At 48.0% G+C, this 15,068-nt stretch overlaps 5 protein-coding genes across 5 annotated transcripts; all 5 read right to left on the bottom strand.

The window, feature by feature from the left end:
- Window positions 1-1,736: 1,736 nt before the first annotated feature.
- Window positions 1,737-2,537, bottom strand: N7447_010705 (uncharacterized protein; the record flags this gene model as incomplete). Its single annotated transcript, XM_057234967.1, has 1 exon — window positions 1,737-2,537. One exon carries the CDS (start codon window positions 2,535-2,537, stop codon window positions 1,737-1,739), a length of 801 nt encoding a protein of 266 aa, XP_057081187.1.
- Window positions 2,538-5,801: 3,264 nt separating this feature from the next.
- Window positions 5,802-6,485, bottom strand: N7447_010704 (uncharacterized protein; the record flags this gene model as incomplete). The annotated part of the gene is made up of 2 exons (XM_057234966.1): window positions 5,802-6,404; window positions 6,465-6,485. The coding sequence occupies 2 exons, from the start codon at window positions 6,483-6,485 to the stop codon at window positions 5,802-5,804; spliced, it is 624 nt and encodes a 207-aa protein (XP_057081186.1).
- A 990-nt stretch (window positions 6,486-7,475) lies between these two features.
- On the bottom strand, window positions 7,476-9,856 carry N7447_010703 (S53 family peptidase; the record flags this gene model as incomplete). The annotated part of the gene is made up of 8 exons (XM_057234965.1): window positions 7,476-7,548; window positions 7,602-7,744; window positions 7,799-8,430; window positions 8,488-8,578; window positions 8,628-8,745; window positions 8,801-9,268; window positions 9,324-9,587; window positions 9,648-9,856. 8 exons carry the CDS (start codon window positions 9,854-9,856, stop codon window positions 7,476-7,478), a joined length of 1,998 nt encoding a protein of 665 aa, XP_057081185.1.
- Window positions 9,857-10,746: 890 nt separating this feature from the next.
- On the bottom strand, window positions 10,747-12,755 carry N7447_010702 (phosphoribosylaminoimidazolecarboxamide formyltransferase/IMP cyclohydrolase; the record flags this gene model as incomplete). Its single annotated transcript, XM_057234964.1, has 4 exons — window positions 10,747-10,902; window positions 10,958-12,443; window positions 12,528-12,654; window positions 12,737-12,755. 4 exons carry the CDS (start codon window positions 12,753-12,755, stop codon window positions 10,747-10,749), a joined length of 1,788 nt encoding a protein of 595 aa, XP_057081184.1.
- A 789-nt stretch (window positions 12,756-13,544) lies between these two features.
- On the bottom strand, window positions 13,545-14,726 carry N7447_010701 (INSIG family protein; the record flags this gene model as incomplete). The annotated part of the gene is made up of 2 exons (XM_057234963.1): window positions 13,545-13,913; window positions 13,995-14,726. 2 exons carry the CDS (start codon window positions 14,724-14,726, stop codon window positions 13,545-13,547), a joined length of 1,101 nt encoding a protein of 366 aa, XP_057081183.1.
- Between the last annotated feature and the right edge of the window lie 342 nt (window positions 14,727-15,068).

The following is a 15,068-nucleotide window of genomic DNA, read 5'->3' as shown; positions in this document are numbered from 1 at the left end:
CGTGGTTTTGGTATCATGTTTTGGTATAGTTTCAATGGAAATTAGGAAGATTAATGGTCATGCGTCATCTTGCTCAAGCTGGAGATTGACGGATGCAGCGAGGGGTCAGGTTGGTTCAGGGCGGTGATCACTTATCGATAACTAACAATGGTTATGTAATACAGCTCGGATCCACGGGTCTGGTGATTGACACAACCCTATCTAATTGAGCTTCATGTATACTAGTTCGCATGAAGAAAACTCCTAACATGCATATTATTTCTATGTGAAGTCGTAATTTGATAATAGCTCAAAGGAGAATATCAAAAAAGAAATAATTATAGCTTTCTATATCTAATCCGGAAGAAAGAAATGAAAAGGGTTCACAGGGTTCATAAGATTTGAAATCGAGCAATGTAACTAGCTGCTATGAATGATCTAGACACACTTACAATGCTAGCAGAATCCGAACAGAGTCCGAACTACAATAGCCTCAATATAATTTTTCCCGGATGCAGGGACAATATTTGTTGAGGGCAAGAGTAGAAGAAGAATCTCTATCAACTATATAGATAAAGTCAACAGTATGCGGAATATATTATATACTCTGGAGCATTGACTTGAAGCAATAGGAATACTCCATACAGATCTATCGACATCTCCAGTCAGATGATACTCCATAGCAAGCCACAATAAAATGACCCACCTTTATGATTATGCATATAATATGACTAACTTCATATTTCAGGGTCTGAGTGCATCCGTACTCCGTACATATCCGCAAACTGTCAGATAAGCGGACAGTAATGCCAGATAGGGAAATATCGATTGCAACCAATAACATGACCAATCCAGGGCTAACATCGCATAGCATGCCCAAAACACCTCAGCCCCCCAGCCTCAAGATTTTCACTCACTAGCCCAATACGTATCCCGCCTTACCTTACCTCTAACAAAGCCAAGACATCCACTCGAAGGAAAAAGAAGCGAAGGAAAAAAAACATCCCCCCCTTCCATAATCCACTTTTCGCGGAGTGTCCGAACACGTAAAGAATGAAAACTACTAAAACCCTTCAGCTGACTATCAACCCATAGCGGCGTCCCATGCCGACCTAGCCGCGGTGATCTTGCACTATCTGCTCTTGGCTTTGATCTATCTATCTTATCCGGCGGTGAAGATCATGGCGTGCTGGCGAGCTGCAATTCCATTTGGCTGGGAACGGTGCTGGCGCGCTCGGGGCACGGATCGACGAGTCACATGCCTTTATTCTGCCGGTTTTGGCACTATTTACTGTACTATGTACGGAGTAACTACGCTAAGGATATGGGAAAATGTTGAGGATTATAGAATTTTTTATTGGATTGATTTTCTGTGGGGAAAGTGAAGACACTTTGTTTGTACATCGGTTGAGATCACAATGTCTTTCCCCCAATGTTTCAACGCTCCAATGCAGTCTCGACCTTTTGTAGGGAGAGCTGAATGTTGGGCCGCTATCATCGATAGCCAGAGATGAGAGGAAAATGTAATAAATGCCCATATGACATGAAAGTAATAATATCCAAAATGGAGATTTGCAAATGCGACCAAAAAAAACGCCAGAAAATAGAAGATGAGAGGTGTCAAATATAGGCTCGCTTGAAAAAAGATATCGTAAAAAGCATCAGGGTATCACGTATGTAGCGCTGGATAATGGTACACAAGGCAGAGAGAGAGAAGTAGAGTGTAGTCGACGTCGTAATGGAGTGTGTAAAATCGTTTAATAAGCCTCAATGAAGGTCTGCTCTTGTGCACCAAAATATCCTTGCTCAAAGAGATGAGATTGATCAGAGCCCGCCAAGGCAATAGCCGTAGTAGCAGGCTCCTTTTCATCAAATGTCTCCAGCGTAGGCTGAGGTGGGGATGGTGGAGTTGCCTCGTCCTCGGACTCCCCATCTGAATCAGAAAGGAGTTCAGGCGGCGACTGTCGCGAGGATGAGCGAGTCAAGGTCAGCTCCTCTGCGTCGTCGTACTCAAAGTCTGAGTCTGTGTCGTCGCCTTCGTCATCCTCCTCTAGTAGGTCCTCGTGGTGGAAGGGAGCCACGGGTGATGGGGCGCGGCGGCGGACAGGAGTGTTGATGACGAATTCAGTCTCGTCGTATTCAGAGTCATCGCTATCGCTGTCGCTGTCGCTGAGTTCAGAGTCCAGATCGGACGCATCCTCTGGGTCCCAGTCTTCCTCGGGCTCTTCAACTACAGTCGAAGCCCATTGGATGTGTTGACGAGTGGAAGGAGCTGAAGCTTTGGTAGCTCCGCTGACGGTCTGGTTGAACCAGCGTTCTTGTTCCCGCTCGGCATCGGCGAGGTCGTACATCAGCGAGTCAAGGAGGTTGGCGTGGCCAACAAGCAGGCGCAGGTCGTGGTCTGCCCGGGAAGCTTCACGAGTGAGCTTCTTCCGGGCGGTGTGGGCGAGGTAGTATGTTTGCGTGATGCTCATTTTCTTTTGTTGACGGCGACGGACGAGAGAGTCGAAGTAGGGAGAGGGCTTGGAGGTATTGGATGTAATAGAAGAAGAGTCCATGGTGGGCCAAGGGAGCTTTTTGATTATTGGGTATGACTCTTTAGCTTGTGACTCAATTAGGTGTCATCCAGTCACAGTGGATCGTCGTGGGGCGGTGTGAGATAGATGATAAGAAAATATCAACTTTGTTATACATGAAAGTATGTGTTGTAGATAGATCAAGTTTTTGTTCCCAGGGGGGCAGCAAGATAGATAGTGTAACGAGGTTAAAAAGTAGTAGATGAGATATCAGAAAGACTTCCAGGAAGAGGTTTATATTATAATCTCACAAGGCTACTTTTTTTTTTCCTTTTTCCTTTTTTAGTCCGATCGACCCGAAACGGACATTACGGATGCTTAGAGATCCACCGGAAATAAAAATGGAGAAAGGGTATACGCCGAGCCCGAGTTATGAATAATGCACTGTTCGCTTCCAAGGTTATTCTTCAAGGTTCCTAGGATTTCTAGTTCACCGCTACGTTGTACGTGATTTAGGGTACTTGGATACAATATACAAAGTACATAGTCTACCATGTATACTCTGTATACTCTCCTCCGTACTCTGTGTTCTGTATTCTCAGTGACTCATGGTTCTCGGATGACCAATTCACCGTGCCGTGGTCCGCTCCGGAGGATAAAAACCGATCGGAGGATCGGTCGCACCAGCTCCGTTTTTTTTTTCGTTTCCTTAATTCCTAATTCCATTATTTCCTTTATTGGTTAAATTTGATTACTGATATCTTTAAAATTCTTTTTGGAACCTTGGAATTTAGCTCTGGATTACTTCAGCACTTCGATTTCCAATCACCTACCAGATCACATCATGTTCGAATAACATATAGACCTAAGCTGACAATTGCTTTGACATGTCTACGTGTCGCAATCCAAACCTATCTAGGTATCCAATGAGTTGGCATGTCAGCTTGGAGGCTCTTGGAACTTGGAAGCCAAGCCGCATTGGGGGGAACTGCTTTACGCGTATCTCCGTATTACTTTTTCGTTACCCCTCGCCTGCGTTGTACCGTACTACTGTACTCCATCCTTGATACTCCCTAGACGAATACGACCAGTGCCCAGTCTTGGCAGGATTGACAGACTAGCATTCCCCAGGAATTCGAGATTAACCAAGAACCCATGCATCAGTAGGCTGTGCGGTGGGGAACGCTCAAGCGAATACTAACTCACTATTGGTATGCACAAATCCTCATGAAGCCATGAGGCAGCGTAATTCCAACATCCCTGTATGAGCCCATCACTCCTCGCGTGCTACAGCATTGCCTACGGACGTTCTACGTTGTACATTCCAGTGGAACATAATGGGGCATTGGCGGATCTCAATTGGTCCCCACATGGAATAATGTGCTCAAAAGAGAGAAAGAGCCTGACACTGCGCCTTGCAAGGGTTAGATTAGGTCTTCACGATACAGGTACAATGTACATTCCTTACTACATACTCCCATGATAGCGTGTTTGGCGTACGTCACGGACCTCAAATGGTATGTAAGCTCCTGTTTTTTTTTTTTTTTTTAATCTGGATCTAGCGTATTAGTAAGAAAACCCATGCGGATATCGCCGAGCCTCCAAGGCTTCCCAGGTTCCAAAGTTGCCCCGTGCTTAGAGATGACCTAAGCACTCAAAATTCCCATGTGCGCTCGCAGGGCTTACCCATTCGAAACATTTAATCTCCACTTTGTAGTCTTACCGAATACGAATGTCTCAAGTTATGGCTACTTAGGCTTCTCTCATTAGATATTCTATACAATATTCTATGTGCTACTCCGTACATCAAATAAGTATGAAAATTACTCAATTAGGAAACGATGAGGTCAACAGCGAGATCCCGCCACAGTCCAGAACAATTGGATTCAAGACTCAGGGTCTAGGCGGAGATAATAATGCAATAGTCATCGGCCAACGACAGCCATGGCTGGTTGTCGGCACTTTATTGAACACCCAATAATCGACATTGGATCCTCGGCCTTTGGCTGTTAATCTTCCGAGATCCACCGTGTTTGACAGGTATGACATCAAGGACTTTTGCATCGGCCAACTTGACCGTTGGCCTAGAGATAGATTTCAAATGTCGGAGTGTGGGGATTAAAAAAAAAATACCTCTTTGAGTGGATTGCAAATTGTCTGATCGGGTTAACATGGAACAATACATTGCATGATGAGCTGAGATTGAGGAAAAATAGACGACAATATATTATCTACTCATTTATCCAAGGTGTATCTTGAGGCTGAGAAACTATCAATGCACAGATTATGCACTTTAATCCTATATTAATAATAAGTCGCCGAAACATATATCAGATCTAACCTTGCAACGCTTCATACCCTTTTAGGTAGTTCGCACAGATTCCTCCGACCCTCGGCATTAAAACTATCCGTCCAAATCCAGGCAAATCCCGTTCCGGGTTCCGTGGGTGGATCGTGCACTGTGCACTCTGCACTCTTTATGCATTCCACCTTGGACCCGTTGGAGCCCTTTCTTCACGCGCTATCACTTGCTATCATTTACGGGTGATCGACATGTGCAAAAGACGAACGTGACCCCATCTCGGGACTTTGCGGTGCTCGGAATTGATCGCTGTCCATGACCAGATCGAGGTTAGATGCGGGTTGCTGGATATGCGGCACATGGCTCCGGGGCTGGTCGGATGAAGTTGCCCGTGTGGATTCATTACTCACTTTGATACACTCCTCGTGACTCATACGATATCATTGAGGCTTTTTTGGGTTTGGACAATCTGTGCTGTTGAATTTTTGACCTTACCTACGGAGATCTGTTAAGATCTATTCAACTTAAGCTGTTGCCTGCTAACATGTACCTTGTAGTTAGCCAGCTATCTAATAAACTAATTATAGATTGTGGTCCTGATCATCGTTAGGCTGCAAGCAAACGAGAAGTGCGTGTACTTTATCATCACAAAAAGTCAAGCAAGCAGCTGCAGGGTTAGGATCAAAGCCCGGACACAAAATTTCAGGGCAAGATCGGCTCTTTGATCAATCTTTGCCCTGTGTGTTCCCGTGAATATACGCTTATTCATGGACACCTGATGGAAATCACGCCACGTGATAGCGGCCTCGGTATATATCTAGCCGTGTCGCATTATCTAGCACCACCAATATAAACACAAAACAGGTATAGACCTTGAAAGAGAATTGATTCATGCTCAATAGGCCACGTTCAAATTAATAAACAGTTGATAGTTAAGTAACGCTAAAAGCACCAAATCAACACCAAAGACTCCAGCAAGAAACATCCCTTCAAGATATCTCACTTCATACAAGTGGCCCGAGAATCAGTTCATTGCCATCGTGGTCAACAACGGAGACCGAATTATCAGGATCCGACATACGAAGATCAGCATAAGCAAGAGCACGATCAATAGTCGTCTCAATGCTGTGCAGGTCGCGGGCATAACCATGGAACCGAAGCTTGTGCAGAACAGCCCTGATCCAGTTGACGCAGTTCTGGGGCGGACAAGCACTCTTAACCGGCAGTTGAACAGACTGAAGAAGCATTTTGATAGTCTCGGGACCGATTCCATCGTTGACTACGCCGATTGCCATTCTGATAAGAAGAGAGTCGCACGACTCCGGATGAACGTTGTTCTTGACGCGGTAGGTCCATTGGAAGTCGGGGTTGAGGTCGCGTCGAATCAATGGGTCTGGCGAGGATCCATCAGTCACGTCGTAGGCGTGGTAGCGATCGTACTTCGTATCCAAGACGAGGATCGACCAGTGGTAGGCTGAGAAGCCGAGGCGCTTTCGGTAGTCGCCAAGAGACAGCTCGCCCCGGTGGTAGAGGGCTAAAAATAGTTGGTAGGTGTCGGTTGCGGGGGAACCTGGGGAGGCGCCGCGATCGACGGGAGCATCGCTGATCTATGTATATACTCTTGTTAATCACTCTTTAGGGCTTCAATTTTGGAAGATTATACTCACGGGAAGCTCAGCTGGATACATGGTCATCGTACTTGAGAATCTGCGCGCGCATGTGTGATTTGGATTAGTCGCAAATTTTGTTTACATGGTTTTCTCCGACCGAAGTCTTGAGCAGGAGCGCTCAGCAACTTCGTTGCCGTTTCTATGCCACCGGCCTGTATTTCATTTTCAATGGTAATTCAATCATTGGTGCCTGCCTAATATATATATATGATACCCACAGCCTATTGATGACCGTGACGAACAGAAACGGGGCTGTCTGCAAGTTTATATCCCGAGTTTATAGATTTTTTGAAGCTATACAACTTCCCGCGCACGGACCACTCTGGCGTATAGTTCGAAGGCGGCCACCCATCACCTCGATTTTCAGCCACGAAGGACTGAAGCTAAGCATAATTTAGTAAATTAGACCAGACTAAATATATCAGAGAAAAGTGACAAATGACCCAGAGACTTTGATTTTAATCAAAATGGCGACTGGTTCTAGCTAGTGGGTGGACTAGGATGATAGCCTGATATCGGAGCACCTGGGCACCTGGGCACTCGGGCACAAACACGAAATAACTTAGGGACTGTATGCTTCCGACAAATACTATATTGTTATTGGAAAGACAATAAATCATTTATACTCTTTTTTGTGTTCTGGAATCATGAATATGATGACATGTCTGTGCATCGGTTAAAAATTATTTAATGATGGGAATGCCACAAGCAGACTTTTTCCTAGTATTGAGCTTACTTTGCCTAGGAAACTTAACATATTTAGATATATGAGCATCTGGGCTATACAAAGAGTCTGCCTACACATCTCATTGTGCATTTGTGGTCTAGGTTTACCCCTGGAAACTATCTCACATTGAATATAGACATGAGTATCAAAAATATAAATAAGCACAACATGGACATGAGAACAATAGATAATCCCGAATATAACGACCGCCGAGAGTAACTCGATATTTGATGTTCACCATTGGTATGCCAGTCTGTTACACAACTCTGCCCTTATTCATCTCAAGGCAAAGACAAGAACAGCTTCTTCAACTTAGGATAGTTAGGTGTGCCCAATCCGGTAGCCGGGTCCCATCTGCGTGGTATGTCAGTAAAAGCCCCATAGCCAAAGTGGAAGATTGTACTCACCCTGGAATAGCACTGAAACCATCCGAATTACATCCAGCACTGGTGCCGTTGGTGATATCGTTAAGAACCTCTGGGTGAGCGTAAAGCACAGGGTTCACGAAACCAATAGGACCCTTGCCCTTGGCAAGACGTTCCTCGTTAATCTGCCAGGAGATCCATTAGCACAGTAAGCAAACCAATCTCAAGTCTCAACTTACCAAAGTCAGGACCGAAGCGAACAACGGCGATGACAAGCTAGCGCCATAGAAGTGGTGCAGGCTTCCACCACTGTAAGCAGGGAACATGGCGCCGTTAGCTGCCACATCAGGATAAGCACGACCGATACGGTTGAAGAGACCCTCTGTCTTGTTAAAGTCGACCTCCATCTCAGAGTAGTGCGGGTAAGAAAGCTTAGCCTTCTTGAAGTACTTCTCGACAGCCTTTCTCTGGTACAAGGGCTGCGGGAAGTAGTTGGAGAAACCGCCCGCGCTGCTGAAGTTCGCGGCTTCACCACCCAAGTCAGCGTGCATCACGCTCTCGGCATCCTTGATGGTCTGGTCGGCGTAGAGCATGGTGCCTCCGACGGAGGTCACGTAGGGACAGTTAGAGGGGTATTGGGGGCTGAAAATCTTTTCCTCGGGTCCCAGGCATCCACTGGCAGATCCGTCGCCGTGGAAGGAGGCGACGCCGTAGTCGCCAGAGGAGAAGAGGATGGAATGGCCCTGCAGGCCGAGCTTCAGGAATTCTGTGCATTGGCGCTTGGTGTAGGCAACAGGGAGATCGGCTTCAGCTTGTCCGTAGGAGGCGCTGATGACGTTTGTGGGCTTGTATACACCGCATTGAAGCTTGCCTGTTTTGCTTTTGTGTGAGCGAGAACATCAGCCTGATTGGGGGAATGGTATGCTACCTTTGTAGCCGCCTGGACGCGGGTTGGGGTAGACTGGGTCGATATCAGGGTTGTTGCCTGTTTCGCCGAAGGCACTGTATGTGCAGTAAGACTAGGCTTATTAGCAATATGTATTTGAGCTCCGGGATAATATAACTTACACCATCGAGAGCGTCAAGGAAAGTGTTGAACAGGTTGGTGGTCGCAACCTCTTCAGGTTCATAAAGCTGATCATCAACCTGGTAAAGAGTCACGGACTGGGGGTAGATAAGCGAATAACTGGCGCCGTCAGCAAAGAACAGAGAAGTAAATAGAAAGAAAAGAGTGTACTTACGCCATGTCAATGTCAATATCCGATTCACCCTGGTTCAGAGGGCTGTAATCAGGCACCGAGAAGTTTGCTCCATCAATCAAGGCAGGGATGGGATAAGTGCCTTGAGGGATCCAAGGAGCATAGGCTTTATAGTAAAGATCAAGATCCGATTTGGCGAAGTAGTCACCCTGTTCGTAGAGACCAAGCGAGTTGTCCTTGTGTGCCTTGGTGGCATCTGGGATATTGTACAAGGCCTTGATGCAGGCTGGGGTCATTTCACTTCCGCATTTCTGGAGATCCGCAGGAAGTGATTTCGCTTTCTCAGAAATAACAGCGGATTTGAAAACGTCATCAGCTTCCACTGTGCCCTTGGATTGAACCAAGTGCGACATTCGCTTCTGCTTGGTGCTCTTCTTGACGATGGGGCTGAGCTTGACTCCAGGAGTGATATAGTCAATGTGCGGCTGGATATGTTCGGGGACATGGTACCTAACACTGTTAACAGAGTCCAAAATAGTTTGAAAAAAAAAGTAGCAAGACTTACTCCTCACAACCAATCTTCATGTTGGAAGTACTGGCATGCTCATGCTCATAGAACTCAGCCTTGAACAAATCCTCTACTTCCTGTGCATAGGCATCAAAAGCCAACCATCCCTTGTTATCGGAGTGTACAATCCGGGACTCATGAATGCCAGAGGATTCAAGCCACCGACGAACAGTGTCAACAGTATCCTTTGAGGGAGCGAATATATCATGAACTTCCTCTGCAGACCAATACTGCCCATATTTGACAGAGGTCGGGTCAGAACTATACAAGTATTAGTTACTGGGACGCAGACCATGAACACATACACATAAAACAACTTACATAGCCATGAGATACTCTTCACCTTTCTCCAAATTATTCTGGGTAAGACCAATGCGCACAGGCAGCACGGAATCGCGTTTGATACGATCACCTTTCACCCAATCCACATGCTCGCTTCGCTTTTCATGCAAGACATGCTTCACTGGTGCAGGGACGGCTCCAGAAAGAGCTGCGATCGCCAGAGCAACGCAAACCTGACGTACAAACATCTCGAGAGACAACAGAGATGTGATAATGCCCAGCCATCCTGCTGGGAGGGGGAATTTCCCCCCTGATATACACGCGGGGGGTAGCTAGCAATGGTATGATTGTAACCCTAATTTCCCCATACGCGATGGCGAAAAAGCACCAATTAAGGTGGAAAGACCTGATTGGATATGGTCCGTAGTATCTACATGGTGTTTGAGACAATAAATCCGGGAAACAACGTCCGGCACTAGAGCTCAATATCCTTAGCGGCGGGGATGTTGAATTGGATATCTCTCTGTGTGGAATAGCACAAGAGCGTAGTTGGTAAGTCTAGCTGATATGGAAGGCAGTCACTGCAATTTCAGTGGCTTATTATGCCAATTATGCCAATGTTGTGGGTCATTGCTTGGTTATTGCTTGGTTTTGTTATCTCAGGAGGTCGCTAGTTTGATGAGTACCCCCTCGTTACAGCGGAGCTCCGACGGGGGAAAATACATCGATGTGACAGCGGTTCACTTTGGGCTGAACTTGGCGAGAAGTCAGGAGATCCCATTGGGGAACATGTAAAAGTTGTTCGACATTAGGGTCCTTCATGAAAAAAGAGAATAAGCGTCGGTTCTGGCTATCAGACCTAAATGCGACATATTAGAAGGTTGGAGTGTCAGTGTCGGAGGGAAATCAAAAAGAAAAATTCTCAGTAGTTATTTGAGGTATCGAGGGGTTGAGGATTCAAGGTGTTACTCAAAATATGTGTATAAATTTATCTAAATCATAAAGGAAAAACCTGACATCATCATCATATCGAATATCCATCACAGTGGAAACCACACAGATGGCATCTCTTTTTTTTTTACGAAGCAAAAGGGGAATAGAGAAAAAGACACCGAAAGACGATAACCAGTAGAACAATCTAGTGGTGGAAGAGACGGGTGCCCTGCTCGACAAAGGTGATGCCCAGCTTCTCGGCGGTCTCGAAGACGGGGGTATCGTTCTGGCTGCCAGTGGGGGCGGCGATGTACTTGACGCCTGAGCGCGCGGCACGGAAGACGTTGTCGATGAAGGGGAACTAGTGGAGACAATTAGCATTTACCAAGGAAGAGAGAATGGAGGGTATCACTCACGAAGGCATCGGATGAGACAGCGACCTCGCTGAGCTTCTCGAGCCAAGACTCACGCTCCTCCTGGGTGAAGGGAGCGGGGACCTCCTCGAAGACACGCTCGTACTCGGCGGTCTCGGCGTCAGTGCGGGGAGTCTGACCGGAGCAGAGCAAGTCGATGGCGTTGGACTTATCAGCACGCTTGGTGCCCTGCTTCCACTTGATGCCGATGACACGATCGTGGAAGCGCATCCACCAGTTGTCAGCCTTGTCGCCGGCAAGACGGGTGCAGTGGATACGGCTCTGCTGGCCGGCGCCCAGACCAATGATTTGGCCGTTCAGGGCGTAGCAGACGGAGTTGGACTGGGTGTACTTGAGAGCAATGGTGGCGACAGTCAAGTCGCGGAGAGCAGCCTCGGGGAGGGAGGTGGTGTTCTTGGGGGTGATGACGGTGTTGAAGGTCTTGCTGGGGGAGATGACAACGTCGTTGCGGTGCTGGGTCAGCTGAACGCCGTACAGAGTGCGGGTCTCCTCGGGTGCGGGGGTGTAGTCCTCGTCCATCTGAAGGACAAGGTACTTGCCGCCCTTCTTCTTGGAGAGGATGGCCAGGGCCTCGGGCTCGTAGCCGGCGGCGATGACACCGTCGGACACCTCACGCGAGATGATCTTGGCTGTGGGGACATCGACAATGTCACTGAGGGCCAGAATGTCACCGAAGCTGGACATGCGGTCCGCACCACGGGCACGAGCGTAGGCCTGAGCCAGACCGGAGGTCTCGATATCCTTGATATCGTCGACCATGTACACCTTGCGCTCCTTCTCGCTGAGAGGAACACCGATAGCGGCACCAGCGGGGGAAACGTGCTTGAAGCTGGCAGCGGCGGGGAAGCCAAGAGCCTGCTTGAGCTCCTTAACCAGGGGCCAGGCGTTTAGGGCATCGAGGAGGTTAACGTAGCCAGGAGATCCGTTGAGGACCTTGAAGGGCAGCTGGCCCTGGGCCATGTAGGCAGAGGCGGGCTTCTGGTGGGGGTTGGTACCGTAGCGCAGCGAGATCTGCTGCACACCATTGCCAGCATACTCCTTGCGGAAAAAGCCTGAGATAGCAGAGTCGTAGTCGGCAGTCTGCTCGAAGGCCTTGAGGGCGTATTGCTTGCGGCTAGCGTCATTGATCTCGCCGGCCTCGAGCTCCTTGAGGAAATCGGAGTAGTCGCGGGGGTCTGACAGGATGGTCACACGCTTGTGGTTCTTGGCCGCGGCGCGGAGCAGAGTCACACCACCAATATCAATTTCCTCCACGGCCTCATCGATGGTGACGTTGACCTTGGCGACGGTCTCCTTGAAGGGGTACAGATTGCAGACGACGTAGTCGACCTTGGAAATCTTCTGCTCGGCAAGATCCTTCTCGTCGGACTCGATATCACGGGCGAGGATACCACCGTGCACGGCGGGGTGGAGGGTCTTGACACGGCCACCGAGCATCTCGGGGGCGTGAGTGATGGCGGAGACATCCCTGGGAATAATTGTCAGTGCCTGTGATGTGTATTGATTCTAGTGCTTCTTGTATTTCGTTGCACCATTGATGTCGATGACTCACTCAACAGGGAATCCAGCCTCACGGATCATCTTAGCGGTACCGCCAGACGCGAGAAGACGGACTTCCTGCTTGACCAGACCCTTGGCCAGGTCAAGCAGACCAGTCTTGTCATAGACGGAGATGATAGCTATTCAATTCCAAAAAAAGGATATATTAGAATTGACCTTGCTTGGGATAAATAATATCGTAGTCCGGGGAACTAGACATACCGGACTTTTGTTGAGACATGATGAATCACGGGTCGACACTAGATCTGTTAGAGAAAGTCCCAAATGTAACTGATTGAAAGCAATTGATATAGTGAATCTAACATACCTAACAAGGAGGGTATACAGAAGAAAAAAAGAAGAAATTGGATGACTCGCGGGGTTAGACCGATTACGGCGGAGGGGCTTGATAGCAAAAAATTAGATTACGTGACCACCCCATAGTTCCAAGGTCACCAGCCAATAATAGACCAGTATGAAACAGAAGACCTTAGCGTGACACGTGATATTGGAATATATAAGAGATTTCTCAGAGGCGCCATCTTCTCTTTCTTTTTTTCTTCTTCATGAACAACGCAAAACTCACATTCTACTCAAAAAGCGTTCCTACGAAGACTTGTCTGATGAAGTACGGAAATCGTATAGAGAATGGAGACCAAGTGCCAACTGGCAAAGGTGTCGATCTTGGGTGCAGTGCCTGCTGACTTCGGTCATGTAGTAGGGATTGCAATGATTGACTCTACATACCAAAGAAAAATAACAAATATTATTGAACCTTTTTCCCCCTTAAATATATTTTCTCCATATTTTCACCTGTAGACATTGTAATCCTTGGCTAGTAATCTCCTACAGTTTTCATTTTTGCGAAGCGAAAAGTCATGACGGAGCCGATTTCTATTACAATTCTTTATCAGAGCCATAAATTATTTCAATATACATTAAAACGTTCCATGCCCTCGTATTAGGCCGTTCACCAGTAAAGTTCGAGTCCTCAGTCCTAAGCCGAGAAAACTCGGGCGCTTTTCGAGCCTCATGGCTTCATGACATCTCTGACGCCAGCTCCGATGCTAAGCTGACGGCCAACGTTTCCAAAGCACACGCACGCGCAGAAAATGACACTGGCAATCCAAGTGCCGACTGCAATGCTCTCCTGTGTGATGCCTGCACCCAGCACATTCTCCAGTCCTGTTCCATTCAGAAGACTAGCGCCGAATGATGGGCCGGTCGACGCGGGCACAAGCTCTGGCTTGAGGCCAAGAACCGCTGCCATGCCGGTCAAGCCAACGGTGGTCGAGAGGACGAAACCGGTCGTGGTGCGGTCAATCAGGTACCAGAGAACGGGGTTCGCGAGCGCGAGGGTCAACGATGCTTGTGTAGTAGATTCCCAAGGGAGTTTCCGCTGTTAAAAAAAAAGCCGAGATGTCAGCGTTGGCCCATAGAAAAACGGAAAAGGTGAAAAAAACAATATCTGTCCACTTACCATGGCAAATGCAATTCCGACAAACGCTCCAACACTGCGAGCAACAGTAACCCAAGACGGGGTGCGATCCTCATTCTCCTCATCGGTATTCGCAAGCTTCGGATCAGACTGCTCAAGCTTGTCCTCACGCCAGCCATCCAACCAAGGAAGCAGATTACCCAGAGCCATACCAGCCAGCCCCCAGAAGCCCAGGTACAGCCCCGAATCGTAGTAATGAATATTCTCCAGCTTGACAGGCGTAATCCAATGGTTATCATGAAGATGAATCGTGATAACACCGTAAGCAACACCAAAGCCAAAGAGTAGTACGCTACTCAACGCCTGCGGCAAGATCACGCCTCGGAATAACCCGTGACTCAATCGAGACCGAGTCCTCCGCAGCGCCATCCGTCGTGGATCGATGGCGGATTTCTCTGCTGCGCGCTGCAATGGTTCGGGCGGGAACTCTGCTGCTGGGCTGTTGGCTTCCGTGCCCCAGGGACTGGACTCGTCGCGGAACCCGTCAAATGCCGTGGGCGAGTAGATCCCGTATAGCGTCGATGCGGTCAAGTTCATCACCGATCCTGTACGGCTCACGCTCGTTGAGTTCGACATGGCGTCTGCGTTCGGGTTCAGGTATTCGGTGCCTGTTGACTCGGCCGGTGTTGGGGGCCCGGATGACTCCGTAGAAGCGGGTGTTATTTCGAACGGTCGTCTCGGGCGCGGACGCAGGATGCGAGGTTGTTCGGTCATGATGGATGGGTAAATGGGTTCTGGTTTGTGTCGTTGATTTCAAGGCTCGGTTTCTGTTGGGTTCAAGAAGACAGACGAATAGTCTCGGCTTGTCGCGACAAAAAGCAAACTCTGGATTTTGTTTGTCCCACGTAACTGGGATCCCTGTTTCGTAGGTAGAGTAATATATTGTACAAGATGCTTTGTACGCGTCTGGGAATGTGTCAGGCGAAATGTGTAAATATGGGGAAAGGAGAGAACATTGGGGCGTTGGGGATATGACACTTACCGGGGAAAATGAGGAATGTAAACTTCCTCGGAGCAATTCAGCAGAGGTTACCTTGCTATTTAACTCAGGGTTAA

Source organism: Penicillium robsamsonii (assembly GCF_028829455.1).
Source record: "Penicillium robsamsonii strain IBT 29466 chromosome Unknown utg000007l_segment0_segment0, whole genome shotgun sequence".
NCBI lineage: Eukaryota > Fungi > Ascomycota > Eurotiomycetes > Eurotiales > Aspergillaceae > Penicillium > Penicillium robsamsonii.
This window is presented reverse-complemented; position numbering and strand designations above follow the sequence as displayed.